Source organism: Protopterus annectens, chromosome 9.part0 (assembly GCF_019279795.1).
Source record: "Protopterus annectens isolate FY-2018-M chromosome 9.part0, PAN1.0, whole genome shotgun sequence".
In the NCBI taxonomy this organism is placed as follows: domain Eukaryota; kingdom Metazoa; phylum Chordata; order Ceratodontiformes; family Protopteridae; genus Protopterus; species Protopterus annectens.
The window spans coordinates 246,001,307-246,015,449 of NC_056743.1; the positions used below are offsets into that span (position 1 = coordinate 246,001,307).

A 14,143-nucleotide genomic window follows, 5' to 3' on the forward strand; every position below is an offset into this window, starting at 1 on the left:
ACATTTACACAAAAGTTATCAAACTGTATTAAATTAACAAACATACTTCACACGTATATTGCATAAATATCATCTAACATAAGCACCATTACATAAATTATTCAGTTCATGCCCCCCCCTTTTTTAAGGAAACATCTTTATTAATCCATCACTTACGACATAAGCAATCATGCATTTATATAAATGAAAACAAACCACACCGACACAATCCTAGTTTAAAGCATTTAACATCACAAACCATACTGACACTCCTGGTTGCAAACAATATACATTATTTATAATCTACCCAATCATTTTCAGTCAAACATTACACAGCTCATTTAAGTTCTGCCTTCTTTTATACCTCATTCCTCCCCCTGTATGTATTGTTCCCACAATTCCCATTTTTCCTACGTGGTTTGCTCCTACCCTTTTCTAAAGATCTCAGTTCCAATCTGTTTAATCTCTGTTACTATACTCACTTCTTCTAATATAGCTGGTTTTGATTTTGACTTCCATTTTCTAGTAAATGCTTTTTTTGGCAGCCACTATAATTAGACATAGCAAGGCCTTACCATGTCTAGGGAATTCCAATTTTGTATCATAGCTCAGAAAAATCATCTCCCTCATCACACCAATCTACCCACCCAGCATCTCTAACAGTGCATCCCGCAGGGAATCCTTAAAGTCTGCCAACCCACTGCACTCCCAGAAAATATGTTCCCAAGTACCTCTTTCTTCCAGTCAGACCTACATTTCTGTCTACCTGAGGAAAAATTCTCTAGAGTCTACTTGGGGTATAAAAATATGCACGTAAACATTTCCAAGCAAAAATCATAAAACTTCTAGATTTTTTTTTTTGCATAATTGGGAGACTTGCATATATCCTCCCATTATTTCTTTGTGAATTGCTTATCCAGTCTCTCTTCCCAATCCTTTCTAACCTCCTCTTATTGATAATTATAGTTACCATGCAATATTTTATACACTTTACTAATTGTTTGATTTTCAACAGCAGCTTCTGTTCTAGATTCTACTAAAAACTCTGTCAGTGCTGGTCTTTTGTTTAGGACCCTTCTATTTATTTCTCTTTGCCTATTATCAATCCTTGACAGGGAAGGCAATCTCTAACCTGCAGTCCAAATAAATTATTGGCCTCTTCCCATTCTATTTACCTTTCCATCACTAATTATTTGCCCCCCTCTTGTCTATTGTCTACATCCATAATTGCAGTCATCCCTATCAACAGACTCTCCTTTCTCAATTCCTGTGGTGGCTTAGTTCTTAGAATACTTTCTGCTACTTGTTATTCTCCTCAAAGGCCTGCATCCATAATCCCAGTCTCTCTGTTTCTTGAGCTTCCCCCCTGTTTCAACATCATCCCCTTCCACTTGGAATTATAGTTTTCTGCCTGTGCTATGTATAGTAGTCTTAACTGTGTGGCTCCAAAATACCCCTTCAAACTGCATAATCCTAATGTGGCCTATTCTACTATAAAAATCATCTCATCCCACTAACATATACATTACCTGTAATGTGAACACATCCTATGCCACTGTAGCTGCTTTCTTCTTTTCCCATGAAATTGAAGTTTCTTATGTATCTACTTAAGTTTCTTTGGGACCCACAAAACGAAACAAAAAACACCTACTCATCAAAATGCAAATAAAGAAAAAAATTAGTTAGTTCTGCATTACTCCTGCAAGGACTGGTGTGTTTTTTATTTTATTTTTTTTAATTCAGACTCTTAATGAATCCAGGTGCTATTATTTTATGCCTCAAGAATCATATAACTTAATCCAGCTTCATGGCAGACAAAGAAGCTCGTACTGCACATCAGATGACTGTAGTTCAACATGCAACATGGGTGTTGGAAGGCCACACGGCAGTGGTGAGACTAAGTGGCCGGCACCAGCATGACCCATCCTGGAGGAAAGGAGGTTGCCTAGGCTTGCTGCAACAGCAGCACTGACAGCCAGACAAGCTCAGCAGTGCAAGTGGTATATCACTTGGTCAGGAGTGTGCTCATGCACCTCCTTGTAGGCAGCAATGGCTAAGCTCGCAAAGCTACTGTAAGGTGGAAGGAGTTAGGGCAGACTCTCCAGCAGCTATATGACACTCCTCCAGTGTCACACATATTTTCATCAGCCCCATACAGGAGCTCGATTGAGCCCATGGGAGGCTTAAAGCAGTAACTGAGAACAACCAGTGGGCAGCTGCAGGGAGGAAATAAAAAGAATCACTGAACTTACTACTTTTATTATAGAAAAAACATTTTATACAATCAATGTCAGCCAGACTAACATGAGGCAGGAATGCAGAAAGGACACGAGCATAGATTATCTCTGAATATGAAACTGATGCAGTTTCTAGTTGATATGATGTAGCTTTTCAAGTAGCCATAGTTACAGAACTTTAAATAAGGAAATTTCATTCACATCCCCTGGACTGCTAACTTTATGTGCACCTGTCCATTAAAAAAGACAGAAGGGTTTTATCATGTTTGTATGGCTCAAGGCAGGGACAAATTATCAAAATGAAAATGGGTTCAACACCAACAGCATTAAATAAAATGAAACCACTGCAATCAAAAGTTATAATTAGCACATTTGCATAACTTGTTTGAAGATGCTAAATCATAAGAATATTTTTAGTTTGACAAGTCTTCCTGTGGAAAAATGTTCTAGAATGTAGTAAATGCCAGAAAAACTTTTTCATTGATCAATCTCTGAAAATGAGTGACATCTTCACAATCCCTTGCCTCCCTAGCAATCAGCAGAGATGCAGGAAAATGACACACTGTTGCTTTTTGATGTCACACCAGATGTTGAAACTGCCTTCAGGCAGCCCTGTCTTAAAGTTGCTGATCATTCCTATGTCACAGACTTGCAAGTCAACTCTGAAATGTTTTTCCTCACTCACCTGTCATCAGTGGGATCAGAGTCAGTGTCCCTTTCCATAGGCACACTCAGTGCCTCAGCGAGCTGTGAATTTCTGTCATACACACGATAATAAATTGGCTGCAGCTGATGAGCGTACCACTTGGGCTTGTCACCAATCAAGGCTGGATCAAAGACATCTATTAAAACAAAGAAGAAATAGAAGGGATTCAGGAAAAAAAATAATGAAATCTTGCTCCTGGTTTATACAGCAATGCATAATCACTGGAAACACAGTAGTCAAGAATTTTGGGTGATCTTCCTGATACAAACACACAATCCAGTAAATGAATAACAGGAGCAGGTTTAGACAAAGCATTAGACACAGTGAAGCATCATTACATACACTGGTTTTACACACAGAAATACATAAACACACAAAGCATGACATTTTGAGGTGGCCGACACTCAGTACATGGCATACACACCATGGAGTAAATTTAATAAAACACATGACAGTTCATTCAACTGTTCTTAGCAAGCAAAGTAATCTTGTTTCATAGAAACAAATAAATTCATTTACTGCTCACTTAAGAAATGAGAAAACTGCTTTTTACCAGCTTTTCTCTCTGTACTCTAGAGGCAGTTGAAAGTGAATCTGGCGTTAAGACTCTACAAAAAAAGAGGTTAATGACTTACCATAACGTTTCATCTGTATTGTCGATTTTCATCTATTCTTGACTTGTGGGTATATTTTTGATCCTCAGAACCGGTTCCGGACGTTATATAGCTTGCGTTAACAAAAAAGATCTCTCAAGCTACTAGTCTACTCACAATGCCCATCTCTACATTACCTCAGATTGAGTTTGCAGACTTACAGAAGAAGATACCCTAACTCAAGTCAGAAGCCATGTCCACGGTTAACCTAACAAAGAAACCCAGGACAGCATGTTGCTCCACCAGGACTCTATAGGAGGGGGCAGGTGAGGTGGAATGCAAGAATAGATGGAGATCGACAATAGAAATGGAACATTATGGCAAGTCATAACTTCTTTATCTGATGTCGTCCTAACTTCTTTATCTGATGTTGTCAATCTTTATCTATTCTTGACTTGTGGGGACAGAGTCCCCAGCTACCTTAGATCCTGGGTGGCCCTAAGGAAGAACATTCCTAAGAACCATAGAACCAAAGGAGGCTCGCCCCTGGAGACAATATCCAATTTGCAATGAGTAATAAAAGTATGTGGAGTAGCCCATGTTGCAGCTGTGCAAATTTCTGACACGGAAGCTTCAGAATGAAAAACAGCTGAAGTCATCACAGATCTGGTAGAATGTGCCTTCACCGGCATAGGAAGTCTTAGATTCTTTTTCGTGTAAATAAAAGAAATGCAATCCCTTAACCATTATGATAGAGTAACCTTAGAACCAGGTCTGCCCAAGGTTGCACTTGCAAAAGACAAATAATTGCTCTGATTGTCTAAACTGCTTAATCTATTCCGATAAAAACTTAACTGCCTGTGCACGGCCAGAAGGTGCAAGTAGCATTCACCTTTATTAGAAAAATTTGGGAAGAATACAGGCAAGTCTATAGATTGGTTGATACTGGCCTCTGAAATCACTTTAGGGAAAAAAGGACTGGTTTCTTTTGAGTGGCACCGTCTTTATGGAAAACTAGATAAAGGGCTTTAGAACATAAAGCCTGTAATTCGGAGACTCGTCTCGCTAATGTGACAACTATAAGAAGCAACATTTTCCGAGAGAGAAACTAAGTCACAGGTAGCTGCAGGTTCAAACAGAGGAAATGTAAGAGACTGCAATACAAAAGTCAAGTCCCATGGTAAAAGAGGATGCTTGAATGGGGGGCTTTAAACGAATAGTGCCCTAAGAAAAACCTTACAAAGCCTGTGGGAGATTAAGGGCTGACCACAGAAACAGTTATTTAAATTTGAAATAGCTGCTAGGATAACCTTAACTGTGGAAGCAGAAGCTCCTTTACCAAAGATGGTAGCTAGAAATTCTAGAACTTTTTCTACTGGCGCTGAAAGAGGATCCAGACCATTAATACAAAGTGGTGCAGCAGTTAGCATTGTCACCTCACATCAAGAGGTTCCCCGGTTCAATTCTCAGCTGGAGTGCCTTCTGTGTGGAGTCTGTATGTTCTCCCCACAGTCAAATTTAAAGACATGCAGGTAGGTGGGTCCTTTTGTGGGTGTGCCTTCTTTGATGGCTGGGCTGGCAACTCAGCACCGTAAAAATTCACTGCCAATCATTAGCGGACCGGAGTTCCGCTGTGGCGACCCCAAATCAGGAAAAGCCGAGAGATAGTTTAGACAGAAAATTTCTTCCATTTACTACAGTAGAGATTACTGGTGGATGGTTTATGGGATGCCAACAAAATGTGTCATACAGGAGATGGGATGTCATTATGCCTGGCGACTAACAGAATTGGAGAAATCAAGCAGTGAGCTTGAAGGTCTGTAGATTGGGGTGCACAAGTCCCCAAGGATGGGATAGAATGCCTGGAACTGGGTCCAGAATCCATGGGCAGTGAAGCAGATGAGGCCAAAGGAAGGGAAACCATATTTGTTGAGGCCAGTAAGGTGCAAAGAGGATTACTTTGCTTCTCAACTAAGCTGTTTTCTTGCGGAAGAGAGGGATCAGAGGAAATGGGGGAAAGGCATAACAGAGACCAGAGGGCCATTCGAAGAGAAAAGCATCTCTGGAAGACTCCCCCTGAGGGGAAATTCGGGCAAAGTAGCTTCTGCACTTGTTGTTCAGGAGTGAAGCAAACATGATCCAGCAATGCTGGCTCCAGTGAAGAAAGTTCTTATTCACCACTCTGGAGTTTAGAGACCACTCGTGAGACCTGAGGATACATCTGTTCAGTTTATTCACAATCACGTTTGACCTCCCTGTGATGTGCATTTGCCATCAGCAAGCAGTTGGAAGTTATGGTCCACTGCCACACTCGAAGGGCTTCTCGACACAGTGGGTAGGACTTGGTTCCCCCCATCTGTTGATGTATCAGACTACAGACATGCCTGACTGAATAGCTATCATCCACAGAGGGAAGGCAGAATGAAATGCTTGCAAAGCTAGAAACACTGCCCTCAGCTCCAGAACACTGATATGCAGATTTGCCTCGGAGGGGGACTAAGTGCCTTGGGCTGTCTTCCCCAGATAATGCCCCCCACCCCATCTGGGCAGCATCCGTGGTCACTACTGGCTTTGGGTTGGGGGGGGAGACAAAGGGATGGCCTAGAAGAATCTCCTTGGACTGCATCCACCAGGATAGTTCATTTTTGCATCGGCTGGATATAAATACTAAGAGATTCATTGGGTGGGTTAGGATAGACTGGTTTGCAAGCAGCCATTGAATAAGTCTCATGTGAAACCATTCCAGTAGAACCAATGTGATCGCTGCTTCCATCGAGCCCAATGCTTGTAGAATTTACTGACCCGATATTTCACTTTAAAGAAGAATAGGGTGAACCTGCGATTGTATTTTCTGCAACCTGTGGTGGGGAAGCAATGCCACACAAGACAGAGTGAGGAGACGAGCTCTGATGAATTCCATATCCTGAGAAGGGGTTAGTTGACACTTTGCAAGACTGACCATAATGCCCAACTGCTGCAGAATGAAATCCATTTGTAGAAGTAGATGCCTGGTGGAAGCAGGGAAGAGCCAGTTGTCTAGATAAGGAAACACCCCGAATCCGTGCAGCCTCAAATGCGCTGTGACCGCTGCCATATATTTGGTGAACACCCTGGGGGTTGTGGTGAGACCAAAGGGTAGCACACTGAAATGGTAATGACTGGCTCCAAGCTGGAAGCAGGGAAACTTTGAGCATTTGTCCATCTTTATGTGGTAATACACGTCTTAAAAGTAGACAGAGCACATCCAATCATTTTCCTCTAAGAAGGGAAGTAGTGACTGAACCATGATCATCTGGAATTTTGACTGTTGGGCAAATTTGTTTAGAATGCCAAGATCCAAAATTGGTCTCCAGACCCCTGTTTTCTTTGGCACTAAAAAGAATCTTGAGTAAAATTCGGATCCTAATTGGTCTGCTGGAACTTCTAGGATGGTATTTTTCTAGCAGCTTTTCTATTTGCAATGCTGGCTGATTCCTCTGACTGGGTGGAACATCGGGGAGTCTTGGTCGGGTAAAGGTTGAGGGGGATTAAATCACCTCTGGAAATAATCCTTAGCACTCAGGCATTTATAGTTATGTATTGCCAGGTGGTTGGGTGCAAGGAGAATCTTCACCAGACTGCCTCCAGAGGCAAGCAATTGGGACCCCTTTCCGGAGTGCTGGCAGGGGTGTCCAGAGAACGACTTCCTGGAACCCTGATTCTGCAGACCACCCCTGCCTCTAGGACAGCGTCTTTCATTGTAACTCCCCCAGCCCCAAGGGGAGTCCATACCACGTGTCCTGGAAAGGCTTCTGGGACTTCTTGAACCACATTTTGCCAGTCATTTGATTCCAGGAGAAGGATCACTGAGGACTGGAAAAATATACACCCACAGTAGTCTCCATCCTTTTCACACTGGACAGTGTTTCCTTAACTTTGGGCCCTAACAATGAGGATCCCTCAAAGGGAGCACTGACTAAGGAAGACTTGAATATTTCTGCAAACTCACACAGGTGCATCCAAGCATGTCGTCAAATAGCAACACCTGAACCTGCTGACCTGGTCTCTCCTTTGGCTGCATGCGCAATGAGCCTCATGGACGAGGTCAAAACAGACTCCAGGGTAGCTAACTGGGAGACCACCTTTTCTTGAACCCTCTCAGCCACAGCTCCTGCCAGGGTATCTGACAGCTCATTGACCAAATTTCTCTGAAGTCTAGTAAAGTGTGCCAAAACGTTCAAGGACCTGATGAAGTAGGTCAATGATGCCTAGACCCACTTCCCAAATCTGTCCATCGCCCTGGACTCTCGGTTAAGAGGATGTAGAGTAGAACTTTCCTCTGCTAGTTCTTTCTTGGTGGTAGCTGCTACCACCACGGCATCAGCTCCTAAGCCCTTTACCCAATGTAGATGGTACTCAGGAGCAGAAAGTATCTTGTTAGGTCACCAGGGGTGAGATTCTACAGAATCAGGAGCCTTCCAAGCCCGCTGAGTGATCAGTTTAATTAGAATGTCAGCAGGCGGGGTCACCCAGGAGGTAGAAGGTCGAACACCAAAGGCCTGCAAGTACACAGATCCCTCAGATGAAGAGTCTTTGGGTTTCCAATCACCCCTCTATGGTAGTATCTGAAAAATATCTCTGAAGGAGACGTCTTCTGAGGGTGACCATGGGGAACCCTCCCCCCTCATCAAAATCCGTGTTCTCTATGATGGATTCTTTGAGAGAATCAAGGTGTTTCCTCTTACACAATCTCTTCTGAGGTAGCTCTTCAGTGGAAGCATCTGAAGAGGACTCGGAAGAGGGTACACCTTTAGTAGCTAAGGCTTGCAACCTTGGAGATCACTGTCCAGTGATAGAGGTTGGTGGTAGAACTGATAAACCTGAGGTCAAAGGATGAGACTCTGGAAACACAGGAGCCATCTGAGATGAGGCAGCAACCAAGGCTCTTTCCATGACCTGAAAGGCAGGACCCCCAGAGGAGGGATGGGAGCCCAGAACAGAGACAAACTTGTAACTGGTGTCACACTAAACTCTGAGAGACCCACCTAACAAACTGGAACAGAGGACAGGTCCTCTGTTGGTGCAGCCCAAAGAGACAAGGCAGACTCCATAGAAAAAACTGAAGTCGACTCAAACCCCTGCGGCCTGACGACGAAGACACCCATCCTGGGGACCCGTCGGTCCCAAAGGTACCGAAGGCATCAGAGCCGTATGCAGCATCAAAGACACAAAGATTGTTGGTGCTGAAGTTAATGGAACCTGTGAAGTTACAGTCAAGAGTTCTAAAGCTGAAGAGGTCAGAGGAAGAGAGTAAGAAGGGGTCGAGTGAGAGAAACCCCCTGCACCAGTAGGGAGAGGGGGCTAAGATGATTAGGAAAGACCCCTGGCTGTCAGGATCTGATCCACCAGCCTTAATATATCAACTTCTGAGAGACTACCGATGGAGTGAATGGACAATCCAGAAGACAACTTGGGTCGTTCTAGAAAGGGGTTAAGGAGATGTCCAAAGGATGGGGTCAATGGAGGGGGAATAAGTGATCCGGGGCTGCAGTCTTTTCAGTAGAAATGTCAGTATTCGGCACCGTCTGCACTGCTGAGCTGTAGGAGATATTGGTGCTGACATGGCAGCAGTGACAATCGGTGCTGTGTGAGAGCCACAGAGCCATAGCCAAAGTAGAAGTGGTAGAAGTCATAGTTTGACTGGGCTTCATGGTCGGTGTCGATGGCACCGATAAGGGTAATGGTGCTGAAGATTCAGTCTGTTCCAAAAGCTTCAGAACCTTGGATTTCAGTTCTGAAGAGGAGCTTGCAGATGCATGCTTGTGCTTTTTAGTGGTCGGTGCCAGGGGAGATATTGGCACCAAATGGGAAGTTTTGGAACTAGAGGCCGAAGGAGACTAGTCCCTTGGACAAGGCTTCTTCTAAAGGGGCTTTAAGAAGCCCTTTGAAGATGAGCTTATTTCTACATTTTACCAGGGCTCTATTACGGAAACCATGGAAGATTGTATTGTCAGTACTTAAGTGGGAAGCACCCAAACAATATAGACAACAATCATGGCCATAAGAGTTGGGCATTGTGCTGCAGCAGTCTTTTAAATTGTTTACAGCCAGTAGTGGGGCTTTTAGATTTATCTGCCATCATCCTTGGCCACTAGTCAGATCCAGATCTCCTTGACTATAGTCAGAGCCAGTCCTCTGTCATGAAACTAGGATTCTTTTGGAATGATAAGAGTTTAGAGAGTAATACCTGTAGAGAAAAAGGACAAAATATAAAATTTTACTTTGTTATGACAGAGGAGTCGGCTGACGCATCTTACTGTAAGAGCAGCAAATGAGATCTAAGGTAATGTAGAGAGGGGCACTGTGGGTAGATTAGTAGCTCGAGAGATCTTTCTGGCTGAAGCGAGCTACATAATGGCAGGATCATTCCGAGGATCTGGATCATACCCACAAGTCAAGAATAGATGAAGACTGACAATATCAGATTCTAAGTTATCATTCCAAAAGAATCCTAGTTTCATGACAGAGGACTGGCTCTGACTATAGTCAAGGAGATCTGGATCTGACTAGTGGCCAAGCAGCCAGTCTAAAGGGGTGGGGGGGTTGCTAGTGAATAGCTGCTGCGAACTTATCCGTCTGTCTCTGAGCAGGGTACTTGTAGAGTCCTGTTGCAAGAGCCCCAGTGTGGGGAAGGCCTGGGAGTGCAGCACTTTTATTACAGACCATGTGACGTACAGCCCTCTAAGAACTGGGAACAAATCATGAATGTGCAGAAATATAAGCTTCCTGTGAGCCAAGGGTAGGAGGTACTGTACCATACACCCCAGCTAACTGATGGAGTGCAAAAAGTATTAAAAAATCTTCTGGCTGTGATCCTCACCACTCCTCCCCCCAGTGTCCAGAAAAATGGAAGAAGAGGAATGAATAGGCCAGTAGGAGATAGGTGTCGGATGATAATGAGGGTCAAAAATGATTTAAAAAAGCAGCCCAATGAGAAGGCAAGAGGGCTACTGCATACCCCTCACTAGTCTGAAAACAGGACAGAAATCCTCCGGCAAACACTGCCAGAGGATTTTTGTCATGTTTTCAGACTAGTACAGGGTACCATCAGGAGCAAAATGTATTATGTTCTTCTTAAAAGCTGTTCTGTAGGAGCCTTTAATGAATGAATGCCAGCTTCTGCATATGTTTGTGCTCTATCAGCCTCTCCAGACTATGGCTCACATACAATACAACAGCTAAATCACACGCTCATCCCAAGGCTGAGCCTTCGGAAAGGAAAACACATGGACACCTACCATTAGATGTCTGGCAAAAGAAGCAAGTATTTTATTAATTTATTCACATTTATTTACCGGGAGGCCTACTGAGCCAGAGTAAGCCAGTTTTCAGTAGAGGCCTGGGGAGAAAAGCTCCAGAACGAACATAATAAAGCTACAGAGTTGCACGCAATAATCAGGTAGCTATAATACAGAACACTAAATTAAAAACAGAAAATCAAAACAGCCCTGACAGAACACTACATTGCAGATAAGTGATAAAAATAGTTTACAAGCTATACAGATTTTGGGTTAGAGTGACTAATAATAAATGATTCTAGATATGCTGGACAAACTAGTGCACTAATGATACAGCATAATAGTGAATGTGTGAACATTAAAGTATTGCAGTTTTGCAGTGGAGAGGAAATGCTGGAGAACAGCAGTTAATGACGGAGAGTAAGGTATGGCTTTAGAACAATTACTAAATAGGTAGCAAGTCTGAATAGAAGATAGAGCAAGTAAATCTGATTTCGTCCGATTAAGTGTGGCTGGTGGCACATTAGGCTTAGTTAAGTTGGAAGCACTGGATATATAAAAGAGGAGTCAGAGCCATAACTGAGATGGGGAGGAGAGGCAGGAAGGCCAGGAATATTGGGTAATTTTTTGTCGGTGCTTGTGCATGTACATAGCCAATGGGAGGTCAGGTTTTTCAGCAAAGTCTTGAAGTGTTAAGGGTTGCTAATGGTCCTAACTAGGAAGGACAGCATTCCATAGTTTGGCAATGGCGTTTAGGTAGTTCATTTGACCGGCAGATAGTTTAGATTTTGCTACAGTAAGAAGCATATGAGTGACCAATCACAGAGGTCTATTTGGGTGATGCACAGTGAACAGAGAGGAGAGGGCAGGACAACTAAAAGGCTTATAGATTAGCTTATGAGCTGTAGTTAGTTGTAGGTATATTAGATGTTAGTAAATGCTGGAGTGACACAGCGATGGGAGGAGTGTTTGGCACTGGTTACAAATTTTGCGATTTTGTTATAACATGACTCCAGTTTGGATTTGAGTGAGGATTTTACATTTGTGAGGAGAGATGCACCACAAAGCAAGGATGGAAGTAAGAAGGAAGAGGCAAGGGATAGTCTTTCTGCACAGGTAAGGAAGTGTTTATGCCTGTAAAGGATACCTAATTTTTTTTATATCTGTGTTGATATGCTGGCCAAAAGTAAGGTGTTCATCTATAATGATGCCTAGTAGTTTGGTATAAGGGACTATTTCGAGGCAAGTGTTGTGTGAGTTAATGGCAAAATAATTTTTGGTTAGGGGTGGTGTTTTTGGGGGGTGAATTACATGAGCTTGGTTTGATTAGAATTTAGGGCTAAATGGTTATTGTACATCCAGGTTTTGGTGGAGGTAAAGACATTTTGGGTGCGTTTAAGTAGTTCTGATGTAGACTTGGCCATGCAGATGATGGTGGAGTCATCTGCATACTGGATGACCAACGCATTGGCTATACTGGTATGAAGATCACTAATGAAAATGCTGAAAAGCAGTAGACCTATTATGGACCCTTGTGGGACACCAGTGTTGATGTCAAGGAAAGGAGAGAGGGATTGATGCCATCTAGTTGCTTGTTGTCCATCAGTAACATAGTTAGAAAAACAATTTAGGGTAGGGGGAGATATGTCTAAGTTTGAGAGTTTGGCCAGAAGAAGTGGGAGGGAGACCGTATCAAATGCCTTGGAAAGGTTAAGAAATAGTGAGGAAACAATGTATCCTGAGTCACAAGCATGGTCAACTGTATCCAGGAAGGATATAAGAGCAGTGGTGGTGCTATGACTAGTTGTAAACCCATGTTGGGTAGGGGAGAGGAGGCTATAGTGTAGTATGTAGTTAAGTAATTGGCTATGTATACATTTTTACAATATTTTGGAGATGGGACAGAGGATGGCAATAGGTCAGAAGTTAGACATATCATTACTGTTTCCACCTTTGTGGAAGGGAGGATAAATGCCTTTTTCCAGATGGTGGGAATGACGGACTCTTGAATGGATCTGTTTGGTAGTATACTAATAGGATAGGCTATAGCATCTACAGATATTGGAGAAATTCAGATAGTACTTTATCTGAAGTATTAGATCCGGGTTTAAGCAGAAGGTTTTTTTTATGGCGGCGTAAGGTATGAGTGGGAGAGAGATGTTAGATCTTGCTGTAGATGGGTCGGGAGACAGTCGGTTGACTGGTGGAAGTTGGCAGTAAGGTTGGCTATACTGTTTTTAAAGAATGAGTTAAATAGAAAGGCAATTTCAGCTGGGGCCCTGTCTGGATCAGGGGAGGGATTTTCAATTTTGCCTGGGTTTAATAGACAATTTATGGAACTCCAGAACTTTTTGGGATTGTGCATATGGTCGTTTTGCAGAGTAATGTAGTGGCCATTTGTTTTTGATGTCAAGTCGCTTTACTTGATTACATTTTCATTTAAATTGAGCGAGGTCTGCAGGGTTTTTTCTTGTATGCCATAATTTCCAGGCCGTATCCCTAGATTTCATAAGTTGTTTAGTGGATTTGGTGAGCCAACTGGCCTGACTGGCTTTCACTCTCCTATGTCGGAGAAGAGCAAGATTGTCTAGTACTTAGGAGGAACGCAGAGTTAAAGAATTCAACAGTGTTATTCAGTGGTAGGACTAAGTGGATGCCAGATTATCTTTCGTAGGCTGTTGTTAAAGGTAACTGGGCAGAAGTGGGTGAGGTCTCTAGTATGCTTGTAATGGTGCATATTATGCACTGGGGTTGGTTTACAAATTATATATGCAGGTAGGTGATCACTAATGTTGTTAGGAAGAGTACCAGTGGACTGGATTTTGCTAGGGTTGGAGACAAGGATCCAGTCTAGTATTGAGCCATTGTCAGTGCTTTTGTTGGACCCAATTATGGCGAGAAGTAGTTGGGTGTACTTAAATAGGATGGATACTGTTTGTTGAGTGATGACGTAGGATGTCTAACCAGTTAATATTTACATCACATAGTATAATTACTTCATTTTCTATATTTTTGGAGTACCAGGCTAGTGTTTCCTCAAGTACTGGTATATTGTTGCCAGGGTGGATATACGCGACTATAATGCAGATGCTTTTGCTGCTATTCATTTTCATGTGAAATACTAGTATTCTGGCTGCAGAAATTTTGAGAGTAGGTTTGTTATATGGGACTATATTAAAAATACCATGGTACATCAGGGCAATGTCTCCTTTTTTTCTGGGTCTATCTGTTGTAAGGCAACAGAAGCCTGCTGGGAGGAATTCTGAGTTTTTAATACAAGGTTTTAGCCAGGTCTCAGTTGTTGCTAAAAATATCTGGCTTATTGTGTTTGATCCAAGCATGGAGATCTGG

The 14,143-nt window shown here is 42.7% G+C and overlaps 1 protein-coding gene across 1 annotated transcript in view; it reads right to left on the bottom strand.

Moving 5' to 3' along the window:
• Positions 1-14,143, bottom strand: part of MADD (MAP kinase activating death domain) — a 2,427,721-nt gene that overhangs the window by 1,371,717 nt on the left and 1,041,861 nt on the right. Inside the window, exon 11 of the mRNA XM_044082094.1 lies at positions 2,902-3,058. Coding sequence (XP_043938029.1) covers positions 2,902-3,058 — 157 coding nt within the window. The remainder of the gene's footprint in view (positions 1-2,901; positions 3,059-14,143) is intronic.